At 42.5% G+C, this 18,750-nt stretch overlaps 1 protein-coding gene across 1 annotated transcript in view; it reads left to right on the top strand.

Moving 5' to 3' along the window:
- LOC102827470 (monocarboxylate transporter 8-like) overlaps window positions 1-17,061 on the top strand; it is a 372,707-nt gene extending 355,646 nt beyond the window's left edge. The window contains 5 exon segments of the mRNA XM_006873413.1: window positions 3,871-4,015; window positions 8,601-9,051; window positions 9,971-10,114; window positions 14,676-14,904; window positions 16,841-17,061. Of these exon segments, the coding sequence (XP_006873475.1) occupies window positions 3,871-4,015; window positions 8,601-9,051; window positions 9,971-10,114; window positions 14,676-14,904; window positions 16,841-17,061 (1,190 nt within the window).
- Window positions 17,062-18,750: the final 1,689 nt, after the last annotated feature.

Consider the following 18,750-nt stretch of genomic DNA (forward strand, 5'->3'; position numbering starts at 1 on the left):
CACTACTACAAGAAACCAAAAGAGACCTACAGAAGTGGAAGAACATACCATGTTCCTGGATAGGAAGACTCAACATTGTGAAAATGTCAATACTACCCAGAGCAATTTACACTTACAATGCAATCCCAATCCAGGTTCCAACAACATTATTCAGAGATGGAAAAGACAATTACTAATTTTATATGGAAAGGAAAGAGACCTAGGATAAGCCAAGCACTGCTTAAAAGGAAGAAGAAGGTTGGAGGTCTCTCATGCCCTGATTTCAAACTTTACTACGTGGCTACAGTGATCAAAAGAGTCTGGTACTGGTACAATGAAAGAGACATTGATCAATGGAATAGAATCAAGAATCCAGATATCAACCCAACCACTTACAGCCAAATGATCTTCAACAAAGTGCCTAGGCACATTGCATGGGGAAGTGACAGTCTCTTCAACAAATGGTGCTGGCAGAACTGGAAAGCAATATGTAAAAGACTGAAAAAAAACCTTTGTCTTACACCCTAAACAAAAATGAACTCAACATGGATTAAAGAGCTAAATGTGAATCCCAAAATTATGAAGATCATCAATGAAAAAAATAGGGACAAACATGAGGGCACTAATCCAGAGCATATACAGACTGCCACACATTTTGAAAAGTACACAAACAAAAGTAGACAAAATAGACGAGTGGGACTTACTAAAAATTAAAAACTTGTGCACATCAAAAGACTTCACCAAGAGAGTAAAAAGGGAACCCACAGACTGGGAAAAAATATTTTGCAACAACATATCAGATAAGGGACTAATTTCTAAAATATATAGGAAAATGCTACACATCTACAAAAATAAGACAAACAACCCAATTAAGAAATGGTCACAGGATTTGAACAGATACTTCACCAGGGAGGAGATCCGGGCAGCCAACAAACATATGAAGAAATGTTCATGATCATTAGCCATTAGAGAGATGCAAATCAAAACAACAATGAGATATCATCTCACACCAACAATAACAGCAAAGATCAAAAAGTTGAGGACAATAAATGCTGGTGAGGATGTGGAGAGTCTGGGACACTCCTGCATTGCTGGTGGGACTGCAAAATGGTCCAACCTCTATGGAAAGCAATATGGTGCTTCCTCAGAAGGTTGAAAATAGAAATACCATTTGATCCAGCAATTCCTCTACTTGGTATTTATCCATCAGAAAAACGAGCCACAACACGGGAAGATATATGCACTCCAATGTTCATAGCTGCACTATTTACAATAGCAAAAAGATGGAGACAGCCAACGTGCCCATCAACTGACGAATGCATAAAAAAAACTGTGGTACATACACACAATGGAGTACTATGCTACCTTGAAAAATAACAAGGAAGCTGCATGCCACTTCCTAACATGGATGAACCTTAAGAACATTATGTTGAGTGAAATTAGTCAATCACAAAAGGAAAAATTACTGCATAGGACCACTACTGTAAAAGACTAAGAAAAAGAACCCATACTATTCCACTAAAGTGGATTCTTAACAGGTTGCTAAGGCGTAGGGGTAGGGTTAAGGATAGGAGGGGAGGGTGGAGCACAGGGCAGGGAATAGTCACAGGATAATTTGGGTGTTGGGGAGGGGGGCAATATACAAGTAGGGATAGGGGAATCGAAGAACAATGCAAACGGGAGAACAATTAGACAGGTAGGAATGAGCTAAATGGGACAGAGGTAATAAATGATGTAGACACAGCCTTGGAAAAACAGGGCTCTGGGATACAGAGACTGGGACATGGTTGGAATGGGGAAAAGGGGGCAATAATGTTAAGATGCTTGGCTGACTTTTGAACCTTGGTTTTTCATGCATTATATTATAAAACAGTCACGGGAGAGTAGAGAAAGGAATAGCCAGAAATATCACCATAGAAAGCTTGTAAGTCTGTCTTCTGCCTAAAACTGATTGGAATACCTAAAAAGGGGCTACAATGTGTCCAGTATAGGAATGGGCAACTTGAACATTGGCTACCCAAAATGGGGGAGAGGGATACAAAGGTAAGAAGTGACTGGCTTCCAAGCTTTCAAGAGGGAGCCTAGATCAACAGGGTGGGGAGGATGGTAGAGTCTCAAATGCAGATGGGTCTCTTGTGATGCAAGGGCGAATAATTGTTATCAGGACTGATTGTGATGACTAGAAATGTAAAGGTGAATATTTTATATCAAGGAGGGGAGTGATTAACCTTTCAGTCTAGGAGCAAAGGCCCCTGGGACCATCACTGGAGAAGAGCAGAGATCAGGACCCCACCCAGAGAAGCAGTGAGGCCTGAGATGGAGACAGAGAGGATGACACGGAGAGATGGAGTGGCTGAGGACTTGAGATCCAGGGAGGGAAGGGGGCTGTGTGCTGAGTACCGTGGGGGGAGGGGGGCGGCTGCGGGGTATACCCTTTGGTTGGGTGATGATGCATGTATGGGATGGTAACTATGGCAATGAAATGATGTATGATAGAATAAATGTAAAACTAATGTTCCCCCATGTAAATTATCACACAATAAAAAATTAAAAATTTTTAAAAAATCTTATTTAAGTCTGGAGTCATGGATTTGGCAAAGATAGGCTCTGATAAAGAATTTCAGCATGACTCTTTTGCACAGACTCCTCAAAAAATTCTGGGTGGCTCCAGATGCTACCCTTTGTTTTAGTAAAATTCTAGGAAGCTTTTTTTCTTGTTAGCTTCTTTACTAAACTGTTCCAGTGACCAAGACAAACCTGACCTGAGCTCCTGAAGGGTTAACTTCCATGTTCCTTGCTCCTGAAGACAAGGTCCTAAAGCTATGGATCTGGCTTAGTGTTCCTAAAAGAGCCTGAATTGTTGTTTAGTCCAATTATTATTCCAGTGCCTTGAATACTGTTTTATATATAGCCTCTGCTTTCACACATCCAGTGATAAGAAGCTTTACTTCTCCCAGTAGAATATAGTTAATTGGGTTTGAGTTCCAGCTCTGCCACTTGTGTGATCTTTAGCAAGTTAATTCACATTTCTGGACCTCAGTTTCTTCATCATTAAAATGGTCATGGAGGAGTCTCTCCATCTTAATTTGTGTTGATTTAACAGCTGTAACAAATTTGTTGTTGTTAAGTGTCATCTAGTTGGTTCCAACTCATAGAAACCCTGCATAAGGTTTCCAAGGAGCGACTGGTGGGTTTGAACTGCTGACCTTGTGGTTTGCAGTCTAGTGCTGATCCTACACCAGAAGTTGTAACAAACAGTCATCAAAACTTCAGTGGCTTTAAAACCAAGAAATTTCTTTCTCATATAACATGCATAGTTGGGGTTCCAGACTGGCAAGAGAGGGGAATCTGTTCCCCATGTAATTTCAAGGACCCAGCCAATACTAATAGCAGTTCTGCCAGTATCAATACATGGCTTTCAAGGCACTCTACAATTGTAGCTTATAGGAGGACAAAAAAAAAAAAAAAAAAAAAAACTCATGGGAAGCTTTGTTTTTATGATCCAAACCTGGAATTGGTGCATATCACTTCTATCCACCGGTCAGAATTCAGTCAGTCACATGGTCATACTAAACTTCTAAAGATCCTGAGAAATGTAATATAGCTGTATGCCAGGTTAAAAAAATTATTTTAGTGACTAGTTAATTTGTTTACACTTTGCTCTGCTCAGCCATACAAAACAGTTGTCTGCCACAGAATTGATGATCTCTAAAGGCCCTTGCCCCAGCTCTGAAATTCTAGGTATGTTAATGAACTGGACTCCAAGTTCTCACACGTCCTGTTTCAGGCAGTTTGAAAGTCACCTTACCTGACAATTAGGGATGAACATTCTGGCAGTTCAGTCCAATGTTATGCTTCTGAAAAGTGTCTTTGTGCTTCTTGTCTCCACAGCATGGGTAGGAGCCCTTGCAATGGGAATGATCTTCTTCTGTTCTCCCATCGTGAGTATATTCACTGACCGTTTGGGTTGTCGAATCACAGCTACCACAGGTGCTGCTGTTGCTTTCATTGGTCTCCATACCAGCTCCTTCACCAGGTAAGGCTAGGGGTCACTGGCCATTTTCCCAAGGTTGAGGGTTGGCTTTTTTCTGGACTTAAGCTAAAGAGAGTATTCGCATTGAAGATCCCCTGTGACCCTCAACATGTAGAATCCTTAAAGTCCCTGCTCCAGGATTCATTGTCCATAGGACTCATCTAGACAGGGTCCTTAGCATAAATTATTAGGGAATATCCTCAAAGAAGACCCAAGAGCTTCAAAGTGTTGGGGGGAACCCTTTGTTTTAGTAAAATTCTAGGAAGCTTTTTTAGTTAGTATAATTGGACTCAAGTTCAGCTTTGCCCACTGAATGCCATTCCCTTCTTTGGGGCTCAGTTTCTACATCTGTAACTTGAGGGGATTGGACCATATGTTTTTTTCAGGTTTCTTACAACCCTGCTATTCTGTTTTTCTCCAATATGCCATACATCTCATGGCCTCACCTTCCTTCCTGGAAATGAGTTTCTCAAGTTGAGCTATTGGAACAGCTAGCATCCATGATTCCCAAGGGAATCTTAGGATGCGAAAGAGGACTGTTAATCCTAAGGATGTTTAGAATTTCTGGCCATTTTCCAAGCATTTCTGTTTGCCAATGCAAAGGAGATTTGGATCAAATATTCATGTCTTGGGCATGAAAAAGGATCTTTAACAATGTCCCTCACTGAGGTACAGACTCAGAAACCAGCTACCCAGCTAGGCCTAGGTCAAACTCAAACCCTAGTCCCAAGTGCAGAACTTGGAATAGTAAGATGAAGAGCAAGTCACTCAAAATTTCTGTTTTCTATTTTTTTTTCTGCCAATTCTGCAGAAGCATGTCTGTAGGGGAGAGGGTGGTTAAAAAAATCCTACAGCCTGTGGAATGTGGGATTTCCCCCCCCCCCCCACAAAAAAAAAAAAAAACTATAGAAAACTCAAAATCATATAAAAGACCAGATTTACTGGTCTGACAGAGACTGGAGCCCCCAAGTCTATGGCCTTTACTCACCCTTCAAGCCTGGAACTGAATTACACCCCCTGCTCAAATTTCAGTCAAACAATAGACAGGAGTATAAGGTGAACGATAACACACTGCTTAGAACAAGCAACCATAGGATATCAAAAGGGCAGAATTGCCCAGAGATAAAGCTCAGAAGACGGGAAGGGATAGGAAAGAAGCATAAATGAAAATGGGAAACATAGGCAGGAAGTGGAAAGAGTGCTGTTACATTGTGGGAATTACAATTAGTGTGAGGAAACAAAATGAATATAAATTGTTGAATGGAAAGCAATTTACTCTGTAAACTTTCACCCAAATCATAATAAAATGTTAAACAACAACTCTGTTGATTCTCTGTTGACTTTGGAAGTTTGGGTATCTCCTACTTCCAATCTGAGAGTACTGGTGTGGCACTGTAGGAGAAGCATTGGACTGCTAACCTCAAAGTCAGCAATTCAAATCCAGCAGCCACTCCTCAAAAACCCTATGCAAGGTTGTATGAGTCAGAACTGACTCTATAGTACTTAACAACAACAATAACTTCTAGTTTGCTTGAGCTGATGTATGAAAAATACAGGCCTAGAGATATGAGAATGACCATAGTTATATGTCTGGAATTAGGGTAGCACTAACTTGTCAGAGACTTGATTTAAGCTTGGCTCCCCAGAAAAGAAAAATAACAGTGGAGAATGTTAATTGTGTTTTGCCACAACTGAATCCTGTGAGGGTGAGCCAGCTTTCTTTAAGACTTGAGCATTTCCAGACACTCTGCCTCCAGCAGAACATGGATTTAGCCTGCAATGATTTCTTGGCACTGTTCCATCCAATTGATAGAGAATGGAAAAACCATGTCTTGGCTGGAATTCCCTCAGCCCTCCCAGGGAAGGAGCTCAAAATCTTTTTAGGACTCCTCTAGTGGTGAGCTTGAAAGAGCTCTGGTAGCATAGTGGTTATGAATTGGATTGCAAACTGCAAGGTCAGCAATTCAAAACTACCAGCTGTTTCGCAGGAGAAAGATGAGGCTTACTGCTCCCGTAAAGATTTACAGCCTCGGAAACCCTGTACAGAGTTGCTGTGAGGCGGAATTGACTCCACGGCTCCAAGGCACATAACCACCCCACCTCATTGGTGAGCTTGAGCCCTACTGTATCATTGTAGAATAAGCACTGGACTGGTAACCGCAAAGTCAGCAGTTTGAACCCACCAGCCACTCTCAGAAACCCTATACAGGGTCACTATGAGTTGGAACTGGTTTGATGGTACATGACAATAACAGTGGTCAGCTTCATTTGCCCACTGGTGCCTAGTTCCTTGTGGGAAGGAACTAGACCTATGAAGAGGCTTCAGTCCCACTACACACCAGAGACTGTTTTGTGTGATTGAGTAGAGCCAAGTACTCATATAAACAGATTAGCAGCATATGGATCCCATTTTCTTTCCAATCCACATGAGTTTAGTTACAGGAGGAGAAATAACTCAGATATGTTTTCTCCTGACCCTCTTCTTTAGGTACACTGGAGTATGGGTTCTGTTCTCCCGCCCCTAACTCCCTCCTCATCCTCTTTGCTCTTTTTGTAAGAACATCTTCCAAGTCAAGAAGCTTTCTGGATGACTGCATATGCAGTGGAAAAGTGGTTCTGCTTGTGACTCCAAGACATCCTTCCAGTTGTCTGAGTCAGGGATCAGTTTGGAGTGGGGCAGAGTGTAGGCAGGGTAATGATGCTTTGGCAAGCTCAACTCAGGGTTCTCCTGTCCTGGAGACAGGAGATAGAAATCAATCTAATGCACAGCACCCTTAACTGAATTCCATGTTTTTTCCCCACTGACCAGCCCCTTTCCCAAAGCTTTAACTCCTCTGCTTTAGACAAGGTCCCCAGCCTAGTTCAATCTCAAAGGGTACTTCAAGAATCTAATGTGAACAGGCTCCAAGGAACCTGATAGAAAAGGAGTTACTTATTACGTTTTCCAAGTGGAGGCAATCCTTTGGAATCCAAGGCCCTTGCTCATATCCACTTAGTGCAAGCAGATGGAGAGCAATGGTAAGGCAAGATGTCTCGGAAACTTGAGTAAACATGGTAAGGAGAGATGTCTTGAAAGCATCACATTGAGAACTGGATCTGTCCATGGAGAAGAACTACTTGACCATGGAAAACTGAAAACCAAACCCACTGCCATGAAGTCGATTCTCATAGTGACCCTATATAGAGTTTCCAAGACTGTAAATCTTTACAGAACAGACAGCTTCAACTTTCTCCCACAGAGATGCTGGTGGATTTGAACTGCTGACCATATGGTTAGTAGCCTAACCCACAATGCCACCAGCACTTCTTGACCACAGTCCCACAGGTGGTGATTGTTGTGTGCCAGTGAGTTGATTCTAACTCATAGCAACCCTATGTAGGGTTTCCAAGGCAGTAAATCTTTACAGGAGCAGAAAGTCTCATCTTTCCCCTATGGAGCAGCTGATGGATTTGAACTACTGACCTTGCAGTTAGCAGCCCAATGCATAACCCACTACACTACCAGGGCTCCTTCATTGACCGTGGAAAGTAGTAAATAATTAAGTGGGTAGACAAGGTCTATTGTGAAACATGTGGAGGCATCAAAAAGAAAATAAATTCTTCATTGTTGATGTTAAGTGCAATCCATTCACTTCCAACTCATAGTGTCCCTGAATATGGTTTCTAAGGAACAGTTGATGAGGTTTGAGCCACTGACCTTCAATATTGTCTGGAGGCTTGGCTGACCAAGCTGACCTTCTCATGACATTTTCCATTCTCAAATGTTGCCATTTATTACAGAGCCTTATGGCCATACCATAAGGGTCTAAGAGTTTTAACTCAAGAGCTGTATTACTTGGCTTCTTTGAGGCTCCACTTCCCATCAAGCAGACATTCTGGCTCCCTCAGTCTTAGCCTATTCTGGGAAGCTAATCCATGATCAGCAACAGAGGCAGGGATCCAGAAATTAAAGGGACTCCTTACTTCAGGATCCCCAGGGGGTTGTCTCACAAGAAACAATAAGCCAGTTCTCTAATAACAATGAGCATGAAAAAAAAAAAACATAGAAGAGTTCTACAGAGGATCTCAGCCTTACAGGATCTTGGATATTTGCAATTTTTTATTGTTGATTTTGATAAAGCTGTAGCCACCAGCCCACCCATGATGACAGTGGCTGTGGCTTTGGCTATGGTTGATACAAGTCTAGGTGAACAAGGAGGTGAAACTGTTCTCTCTGAGGCACTGACTTGCTCTCTGTAGCCCTCATGTATTTATCCTTTGCATAGGCTTGTTCTGACTTTCTTTTGAACAATTCTCTTTGATGGGATGCTATAGAATGCATACTAGAGTCACACAGATCTGAATTCAAGTCTGAACTTTGTTGATCCATGGTTATGTGACCATGGGCAAATATTTTACCTCTCTAAGCCTCTGCTTCTCCATTTATAAAATGGGCATCAGAAGATCCTGTTCCTTGTCTTCTCTGAGAATTAGTGGCTGGTAGGGCTGTTGGTAGGATTGAGGGTGGGAGGGTGGAGGTCTGAAGAGAGAAGGGCAGGTGGATTTCTGGTCAGGCTGTTGAGAACAGTTCTTGGTGTCTCCTCCACAGCTCCCTAAGCCTGCGATACTTCACCTATGGGATTCTCTTTGGTTGTGGCTGTTCCTTCGCCTTTCAGCCATCTCTCGTCATCCTGGGTCACTATTTCCAACGCCGCCTGGGTCTGGCCAATGGTGTGGTGTCTGCTGGGAGTAGCATCTTCTCCATGTCTTTTCCCTTCCTCATCAATATGCTGGGGGACAAGATCAAGTTGGCCCAAACCTTCCAGGTGCTGAGTACCTTTATGTTTGTTCTCATGCTGCTTTCACTCACCTACCGACCCCTCCTGCCCAGCTCCCAGGACACCCCAAGCAAGAGGGGTGTCCACACCCTGCACCAACGATTTCTGGCTCAGCTCAGAAAGTACTTCAACATGAGAGTGTTCCGCCAACGTACCTACCGCATCTGGGCCTTCGGAATTGCTGCTGCTGCCCTTGGCTACTTCATTCCCTATGTACACCTGGTGAGGAATATGAGGGTGGGCCCATGCCCATCCCACATGGCCTCAGGAAGTTACCATCAACCTTTATCCAGTCGAGAGGGTGGGATGGGGATATTAAAAGTGCAGAGCTACATCTTTGGAGAAACTGTTTGGAGAGAGCTAGGGAGGAGAAAGACACACGGTGAAGGAGTGCCTTAAAGGGAAATGGAGGGAATTCCTCAAGCGAATGATAAATCTAGATAGATTTTTAGGAGTAAGCATTGTCTAGATGCAAGGGACTGGCCCAGATGACCCAAGGATAGGGTTTTCTAAGGTTTTTGTGACCAGATGATTTTGTTTAGTCTCTCTCTAGCTCCCTTAGAGCTTCACAATGCACAGTAATTGATTACAGGTTCTAAAATATCCTGCAGTAAAGTAACCCATTCAGCTTTGTTTAACCCAGCATTTACCAAACTTATCTGGCCACACAACCCTTGATTGAAAGCCCATTGTTGTTCTTTACAGATCTTGTGTTTCTTAGAATATACTTTTGGAAGAGTTTCCTGGATATTAGTGAATCCTTCTTCTCTGCTGACCAGCTGTTGCCCCAGATTATCAGTTACAGTTAGGATATTAGGGAAATTGTCGATAAACCCTTGGATTTTATCCTGTTAGGACTGTGTTCTGTTCTGCCAGGGCTTGAAAGGGGCTTGTAGATACTCTACTCTCTTTCAGTTTCTGCTTAGAAGCTCAGAATCCAGGTAACCAAGGAAGGCCTATGCAGCCTTTTAGATTGTTGAAAGCAATAAGAAACATTGTCTTGGAATTAGGGCTACAGAGTAGAGGATTCTCGTCCTAGTCTAGGAAAGTAAGTAGTTGAGTGTTTGGAATATGCCATTAGTTAACCAGTTAGCTTTTCTTCCTCCTCCTGCCTTTGGGGATCTGGTGCTATGCTTTTCAGATGAAATATGTGGAAGAGGAGTTCTCAGAAATCAAGGAGACCTGGGTGCTCTTGGTGTGTATTGGGGCTACTTCAGGCCTCGGACGTCTTGTATCAGGCCGTATCAGCGACTCCATTCCTGGACTTAAGAAGATCTACTTGCAGGTGAGTGTGGCCATCATGTCTACTGTTGGGAGGAACAGCCCGCTACATAAGCTAGGCTATCCCCAGATCTTGGAATAACGTGGTAGGATGTGCAACAACGGTGTCCTGGCCTGGGCCCCAATTCTGACATCAGCTTATTGTGTGACATGGGAAAGTCAATCAAATTCTCTGAGCCTCAATTTTCTCTGCATTCAAATGGAAATGATCATCCTTGTTCTGCCCTCCCTCGCCAAGATGGAGTGTGTGATAGCAGTGTGTATGGGACCTCTTATAAACAAAACTAGTTGACTAATTGCCATCAAGTATATTGATTCTAGCTCAAGGCTAGAATCAAGTATGTCAGAGTAGAATTTTCCTCCATATAGTTTTCCTGGCTGTGATCTTTTGGAAGAAGATTAGTATGCTTTTCTACTGGTGCATCTCTGGGTGTGTTTGAATCACTAACTTTTTAGTTAGTAGCCCAACACTTCACCATTTGTTCTACCCAGGGACTCCAGATCCATTTAGAATACTTTAAAAAGACGTTTTTCTTAACTTCCATCTGTAACAGAGAACATGAGGCCAGGATCTAGATGCTGTCTCCAGTGAGAACTGATCTAATTGCTATCTTAGACTCTGTTAGAGGGTCTTGGGCATCTGTAATCCTCTATGGCCCAGTACCTGTCTCTTACAGTTCCAAACCTAGGTTCATCACCATATTTCCAGAGTTACTTGTTCCCAAACACTTTTCTATCAATGGACACAAACACACAAATAGCCAGAAAAGGCCAAGCCTCACTTCCTGTCTTTAGGCTTTTTTCCTCATTTTGCAACAGGAATCATTTTTATCTTTACTATCTCACCAGCTGCTCCTCAGAAACCCTATACAAGGTCGCTATGGGTTGGAACCGACTTGATGGCACTTAACAACAACAACAACTTGGCTCATGCTTTTTGCTTCTGCAGCTGGGCATATTAGGAGGTGACCAACTAGGGAATTTAGTAGTGGGATAAAGGCATTGCTAGAAAACAAATGGTCACAAATAATCCATCAGGAAAGTGGTTGAGTTCTGAGTCACTTGTTCTTCTGGGAAAGCAGTAAAATCATTCCAAAGGACCTGACTACACTCACAGAAGGAAAGCCTTCAGTGCTTTAACAAATAACTTTCAGATGTGTTGGCCAAGGATATGATTAAGATTTTTTTTTGTGTTTAACTCTGTGTTAGGTTTACAGGACTTGGTGAATCTGCTTTGTGCAAGCTAGGGGAACTCTTATGGTTCATTCATCCCAACCTCTCATGATATTGAAGGAAAGGCTCACACAACCAGTAGTGACAGAATACTTATGCAATACTCTTCTCATATTCCACTGTACCTAAGTGATAGGAGTTCTGGTAACATAGTGGATTATGAGCTGAGCTGCTAACCAAAAAGTCAGCAGTTTTAATCTACAAGCTGTTCCACAGGATAAAGATGAGGCTTTCTGCTCCCATGAAAATTTACAACCTCAGAATCCCTATACAGGATCACTATGAGTTGGAACCGACTCTATGGCACATAACCACCACCAAGTGATAGATGGCAGAGACAAGTCCCAGAGATCAAAAGTGACTTAATCAAGATCAAACAAAGATACTGTGATTGAGATGAACCAATGATGAACATTTGAGTTTCTAGTAGGTATCAGCAAGTACCTACCTTCTCTCGGTGGCTTTGTTCATAATTGTGGCTTTCTTGGCCTTTTCTACATACCACCTCTGTAGGTTTTCCTTTCCAATATCAGCAGCTCCAAGATGACAAAGTATTCTAAAAATCAAGGTGAGGTGGCTTTGGGTCAGGACTTTATATTGAGGTGAGACAGAGGTTCTACATAGCCATATAGCTCATTTTATTCTCACAAAAGTCTCTAGGAAATAAGTAGGTTCTGAGCAGCCTTTGCTTTCTACTGTACAGAGGGGTGCTCCAAGGGAGGGGGAAGCATTAGCTAGACTTTGGGCCTAATGCTTCTGCTAACCATTCCCTCTCATCTATTCCCCACTCCTCTTTTCCACTCTTATCTGATCAAGTTTACTAGTTAAAATCATATAAAAATAATCTTAGAACATTATAGCTTAAACATATCTTCATCAACTTGTAGTCTAAGTCCTTCATTTTACAAAATGGAGAGCTGAGACCCAGACGTGGAAAGCAACTTGTACAAACTAATCCTGCTAGTGACTGTCTCAGGCTGAGAACATAGGCTGAAAGATTAACTTATTTCTCCTGAACTCCTTAAGATTTCATCACAGGAATTTGGGGATGGACTTTCACAATGAAGGGAGTCCTGGTGGTGCAGTGGGTAAGCACTGGGCTGATAACTGCAAGGTTGGTGGTTTGAACCCCCTCTGTAGGTAAGCACTGAACTAAGAACCACAAGGTTGGCAATTTAAGCCCACTAACCTCTCTTTGGGAGAAAGTTGAGGCTGTCTGCTTCCATAAGATTTATAGTCTTGGAAACCCAATGGAGTAGTTCTCCTCAGCCCTATAGGGTCACTATGATTTGGAACCAACTCAATGGTAGTGGGTTTGGTTTGTTTTGGTTTGCTTTCACAATGGACACAAAAAATTGCCTGCCCTCTTTTTTTCCAGGGTCAAATGTAGGCATACAGGCCTCAAGAGAAAGAACTGTACACAGCTCCAGGTTCTGAAGAGCCACTCACAAGAAGCCCATTGTACTAGACCCTGAGGTTACTGCTGTTGGTGATGATAGGACAGTTCATCTGTTTGAAAATAAAATGGTGACAACTTGCAAGACAGCCTCATTTTGAGCTAGTTCTTGAGACCTGATTGTCAGTTCCAAGAAAGATTTTCAATTTCAGAACCTTAGCAAGGCCTCCTGGAGGATGTTAAGAAACTGCTAGATACAATAGGTAGCAATTGTTGTTGTTAAGCACTCTCAAGTTAATTTAGACTCATAGCGACCCTGTGTAGGGTTTCCAAGGCTATAAATCTTTGTGGAAGCAGACAGCCTCAACTTTCTCCCAAAGAGAGGTTAGTGGGCTTCAATTGCCAACCTTGTGGTTCAGTGCTTACCTACAGAGCAGGCACACTCCCTAGGTATAGCACTTGTTGTTATGTACTATCGAGTCAGTTCCAACTCATAGCGAACCTGTATAGGGTTTCTGAAAGCAACTGGTGGGTTTGAACTGCCAAGCTTGTGGTTAGTAATCTATTGCTTATCCTGTAGCACCACACCAGAACTCCAGGTGTAGCAATTAGAGTCCATTAAAATCAGTTAATTGTGGTCCTTTGTATTATATAATGGTTTGTTATTGTTAAGTACCATCGAGTTGTTCTGACTCAGTAATCCTGTATAGGGTTTCTCAAAGCAGCTGGTAAGGTTGAACTATGGACCTTGCAATTACCAGTCCAACGCATATAATATACAGTGCTAAAATATGGCTCAGCTTCTGTCTTGTTGTTGTTGTTAAGTGCCGTTGAGTCGGTTCCAACCCATAGACACCCTTATAGGGTTTCTGAGGAGCAACTGGTGAGCTGGAACCACCGACCTTGCAGTTCAAACAGCTTTGCTGTCTGGCACATTAACCCACAGTGCCACACCAGGACCCCTACCTACCCCCAAATAACATAGGTAAAGTTGAAATTTCCCCCAACAAGGAGATTTCCTCAGGTGTCATGGCCAGGGCATTTCTTCTCCTCTCTAAAAGCCAACTAATAAACCTCACAAACCACTGCAAGCAACAAAACAGAAAATCTTTAGATCATGAAATAGCCTTGATCCTCCCACTCCTTCCATGTGTTCCTGGATAAGTTAGCCTGCCTCTGCAAAATATTAGAAAATTTTAGGGCCTTGGTAAACAGGTTAGATTGTAGCTGTGACTCTGGGAAAACCTGACTCTGTTGGATGCTGTAGGCAGGGGAGAAGTGATGCTCCTTTTTCTGCCTACATTTCAAGTCTTCTGTCTGGTTCACAAATATTGAATACAAATGAACTTTATCAAAAGATTTCTATGTTTCCAGTGGTACTTTCTTTTATTTAGAGGGAAAAACTAACCTCTGAAAAGACAGTTTCTTTGTTTTGAAAACATTTTGTTATGCCCAAAGAAATCCTAATGATTTTGCAGTGCCCCTGGGCTGGCTTTGTATTCCCTAGACACCAATGGCTTGGTTATCCTGAAAGGCCCATTTGCTGTCCTACTAGGGTACCCAGTGAAGTTCAAAGGCTCCCAGAGCATAAGAAACCTAGGTACAAATCTCCCAACGGTCTCCATGCCAGAATGTCTTTTTTTAGGTGCAAAGAAAAAAATTTTAAGGCCAGGGCCCATACTCCACTACACCCCTATTTTAAGAAAAATCCTGACAACATCTCAGTTAAATAGGGACTCTCTTAAAGACTTTTGAATTGAGCAGTGCAAAATTTAGAAGGTGCCTGAGTCACCATTTATTTCAACTACTCTCTCTGTTGATACCATTCTGCCTCATTTTATATATGGTAGAAATGAGGCTCTGTGAAGGGAGATGTGATTTGCTATGTGGTCTTGACTGACCAGCATAGCATGAACTCAGGCCCTTGCTCCTCCAGGTCATCTCCTTCCTGCTCTTGGGCCTGATGTCCATGATGATTCCTCTGTGCCGGGGCTTCGGGGGCCTCATTATTGTCTGCCTCTTCCTGGGCCTATGTGATGGCTTCTTCATCACCATTATGGCCCCCATCGCATTTGAACTGGTGGGCCCAATGCAGGCCTCACAAGCCATTGGTTACCTTCTGGGAATGATGGCCCTGCCGATGATTGCTGGGCCCCCCATTGCAGGTAAGACATTCCAGGAAGGGCATAAGTGGGGGACGCATATCTTCCTTAGCCTCTAGTTCTACTGGCTACCTCTGCCTAAGACCTGCTTTTCTCTGTTTAAGCAACCTTTGTCAGAGTGCATGAAACACCTTACCACAACTGGTGGAAGAGGCTACGCACAATAATATACTTATGCATGCATGGATTCATTTCAGTGAATGGATTTTAAATGTTTGTGTATCTTTTTCAATGGGGTTTTACTGTAGATCACATGGGTACTGCAAGGAGAGTAAGTGAAAAAAAAATGGGTTTTGACCATTATATTGATCTTCTGTCTCCACAGGTAAGTGCTTATTTACAAGACAACTTGGTAAGAAGAGAAGACAAAGTGGATACTGGTTTTATTAAGATTTAGAGAAACTAGATCTAAACTGAGTGTGAATAGGCTTTGATTAAAGTCTGACTCTAAGACTGGGTCAATGATTCTCATCACCTCCATTAAGTAGCAAGCAAAGTGGTGGCTTGACATATTTCAGAACTCACAGTTTCTGCAGGAAGAACATTGTAGGTACCTCCAGGGAACACAGGAAATAAGGAAAAACCTATGAAAAGAGAATTTCATTTCTTTTCTATATGGTTGATAGCAAACATCAACTCATGGGCTAGTCTCCTTGGTTTAGTTAACTCAACAAATATTGTGCAAGATCTTGTGAAAGCACAAGGTCATGTTGTATGACAGTGACAAGAGCCTTCCCTAATTTCCCATGGGAAACAGCCACAGTGCCCACTAGGGAAGGAAGGCTACTTAGTTTCTGAACCCAACAGTACCTCCAAAATCCACACGTCTTTCCCTTTTGCTTACTTCCTGAGAAGCCCAAGAGTCTTCTTGCCTTTCCTGACCAGTGTTTATGGGCTCATCCTACTTCTGAGGTGACCTACATTAGATTATTGGAGATAAGCAAGGGAGACCTATATCCCATAACAAATACATCCATGGTATTGGTAGCTTGGAGGAATCCCAAGGGGGCTGAACATACCTATAACCAAAAGAAAGGATACATCCTCTCTTAAAGCAAATGACAATTCTATTGTATTGAACAATTCTATTGTATTGAACAATTCTATTTTATTGAACAAGAACACCAAGTTGAGGTGTTAGAGAAAGGTAATATTTTATGAACCATCAAGACAAGATTTAGCTATTGTCTTGTTTACCTAGTGCTGGCATAACAGAAATACTAAAAATGGGTGCTTTAGAGAACCAAAGTTTGTTTTCTCACAATCTGGAGGCTAAAAGTCTAAATCAGGGTCTTAGCTATGTTGATTCCTTCTCTGGATCCCTCTCAGTTTCTGTTGACAACCATCAATCCTTGCCATTCTTTTGTGTTTCTTGGTGCTTCTTGGCATTCCTTGTTGTCTGTCTTCCCCCAGTGTGTATATGACTCTGTACTCATTGTACTCCTTTGAAAACTCAGAAATGATTAAGTATAGAGCTCATCCTACTCTGGTGTAACCCATTAATAGAACAAAAGAAAACTACGATTTCCAACAAGGTCATATTTACAAACATAAGGGTTATGATTTGAACATATTTAAGGGGCACAAAATTTAATACAACAATCATCTTCTGTGGAGTACTTTTAAACTAAGTTCTCTCCTAACTCGATGCCTTGGAGTGACTGGAAATTAGCGGTAGTAGTAGGAAAGTCACAAATGGAGAAAATTTAAGAGAAGTTTCATTAGCTTCTTTCATAATGAATATTAGGATCACCAACCCTCATATTAGAGGTTTTATTTCTGCCTTCTAGGAGTGTTTGAGTTGAGAGAGCTCCTGAGTCAAGGAAGTGCAGGTCAAGATTCTCTGGAGAGGAACTGTAATGGCCCCTACAAGAAGCAGAAAGCACGTTTAGGTAGCAAGGTGAAACTGAGCTTGACTTGTCTTTCTTGACTGTTGCAGGCCTTCTCCGCAACTGTTTTGGGGACTACCATGTGGCCTTCTACTTTGCTGGTGTGCCCCCCATCATTGGGGCTATAATCCTCTTCTTCGTCCCCCTGATGCATCAAAGGATGTTCAAGAAAGAGCAGAGAGATTCCAGCAAGGACAAGATGTTGGCTCCTGACCCGGACCCCAATGGGGAACTGCTTCCAGGATCCCCCACCCCTGAGGAACCCATCTAATGTCACTTTCCTGCCATTGTGTGCTCCTCCCCAGCCTTTCCCCTTCACCTCGCTCTGCTCAACATTTACATTTTTGCCACCAGCACACTTATCCCCAAACTTATGCACATAACATTTCAGTCACCTGTCCATCCCCTTGGAGCCAAGACTCTAGGTGTTCCAATGTCATTAACCAAAATTTGAATGCCTTTAAACTTGCCAGGTACCTTCTCCACTCAGGATATGGGGAAGCTTGGGATCATCTCCTGGCCTTTGGAATTTCATATATTTTCTAACCCCTGGAGAAAGAAGGGGATGGAACCTCCTGGCCCAGGCTTGTTAGTCACCTACTAAAAATAATTCTTAAAGGTGCTACTGTGTCCCTAGGAGTCTAGTGGGGAGAACTTAGCCTCTGTGTTCTGAGGAGTTTACTGCCATCTATCCTTGGGAGCTGTTGGCAGAGGAGTTACAGGGGGATTGTTGGTGAAACAAAATGAAACAAGAAATTTTGTTTAGCCATAGACTCTCTGAAGGCTGTGGTTTCAAATGATTTGTGGGTGTCATTATTTTACAAATGTACAGGCAGGCTCGCCATAATACAACTGGTTAATAGTCTGCTTCCTTCTTTCTTTTTTTTTCCTTTACTGCCTCCTCTTTTTTTTTTTTTTTTTTTATGACTGTCATAGACACATGGATATTTGGTAAAAGGAGAGACCCAGAGCTTAAGTCAATTAACCTCACCTTGTCCCTACCCCTGATACTAGCATAAATCCCATTCATCTCAGGCTGAGCCACATCTCATTTTTGGCTCAAGCTGATAGAATTATAGACTGGAAAAGTAGAATATCATATTGGGAAGGGACCTTAAATGGCATAGAGTTTTATTCATCAGTTATGTAGACTGTTCAGGTTAATGCATTAACATGAAGGCCCTCATAGCTTCCTACCCTTGCATCTCCCTGTCAAAATGTGAAGAAAACCTTTTCATCTCAGCAGGCACAGAAGGACTGAAGACAAGGACATGGTGGGGCGAAGGACACTAGTTATTGACATAGTGAAGGACCAGTGATTCCACTTCTCATTACTCATTTTGTTGCTGTTGTTAAATGCTGTTGAGCTGGTTCCGACCCATAGCGACCCTGTATAGTGTTTCCAAGAAGCGACTGGTGAGCTTAAACTGCCAACCTTGCAGTTCAAACTGACTTTGCAGTCCAGTGTATTAGCCCACAGTGCCATACCAGGACTCCTCATTACTCATGGCATGTCAATATTTCCACTTGGGTTAAGGAAGGAACTGCTTTAGGAAACATCCCATTCCCAACCTTGATCCCAAAATGGTACAGGCAGCAGCTACATATAGAGTTGGACAATTTGTTTTAGGAAAGGGATGCCTTTATTCCCCAGTGTGTCTTTAATACTGAACACTCTGGGTCACTCTGTTTAGAAGGTTTCTACGTGTCCATCAGGCAAGAAAGATGACAGGAAAAGTGGACTCCAGACCATATTCTTCCCTCTGAAGTAGGTTCCAGCTGCTTCTCTGTCCTCAAGCTCTAGGTAACAGCAGTCTTGCTGAAGTGCATTTCCAGTGCCCCTGGCTAGGGGTGGAGAGTACTGCCAAGCTGTATATAACTTGCACAGCTCAACTCATTAGGGACTCAGCCTCTTTCTTCACTTTGACACTTAGCTTTTCTTTCTCTCTTCTCTGACCCT

The sequence above is a fragment of the Chrysochloris asiatica genome, unplaced genomic scaffold (genome assembly GCF_000296735.1).
Source record: "Chrysochloris asiatica unplaced genomic scaffold, ChrAsi1.0 scaffold00239, whole genome shotgun sequence".
Lineage (NCBI taxonomy): Eukaryota > Metazoa > Chordata > Mammalia > Afrosoricida > Chrysochloridae > Chrysochloris > Chrysochloris asiatica.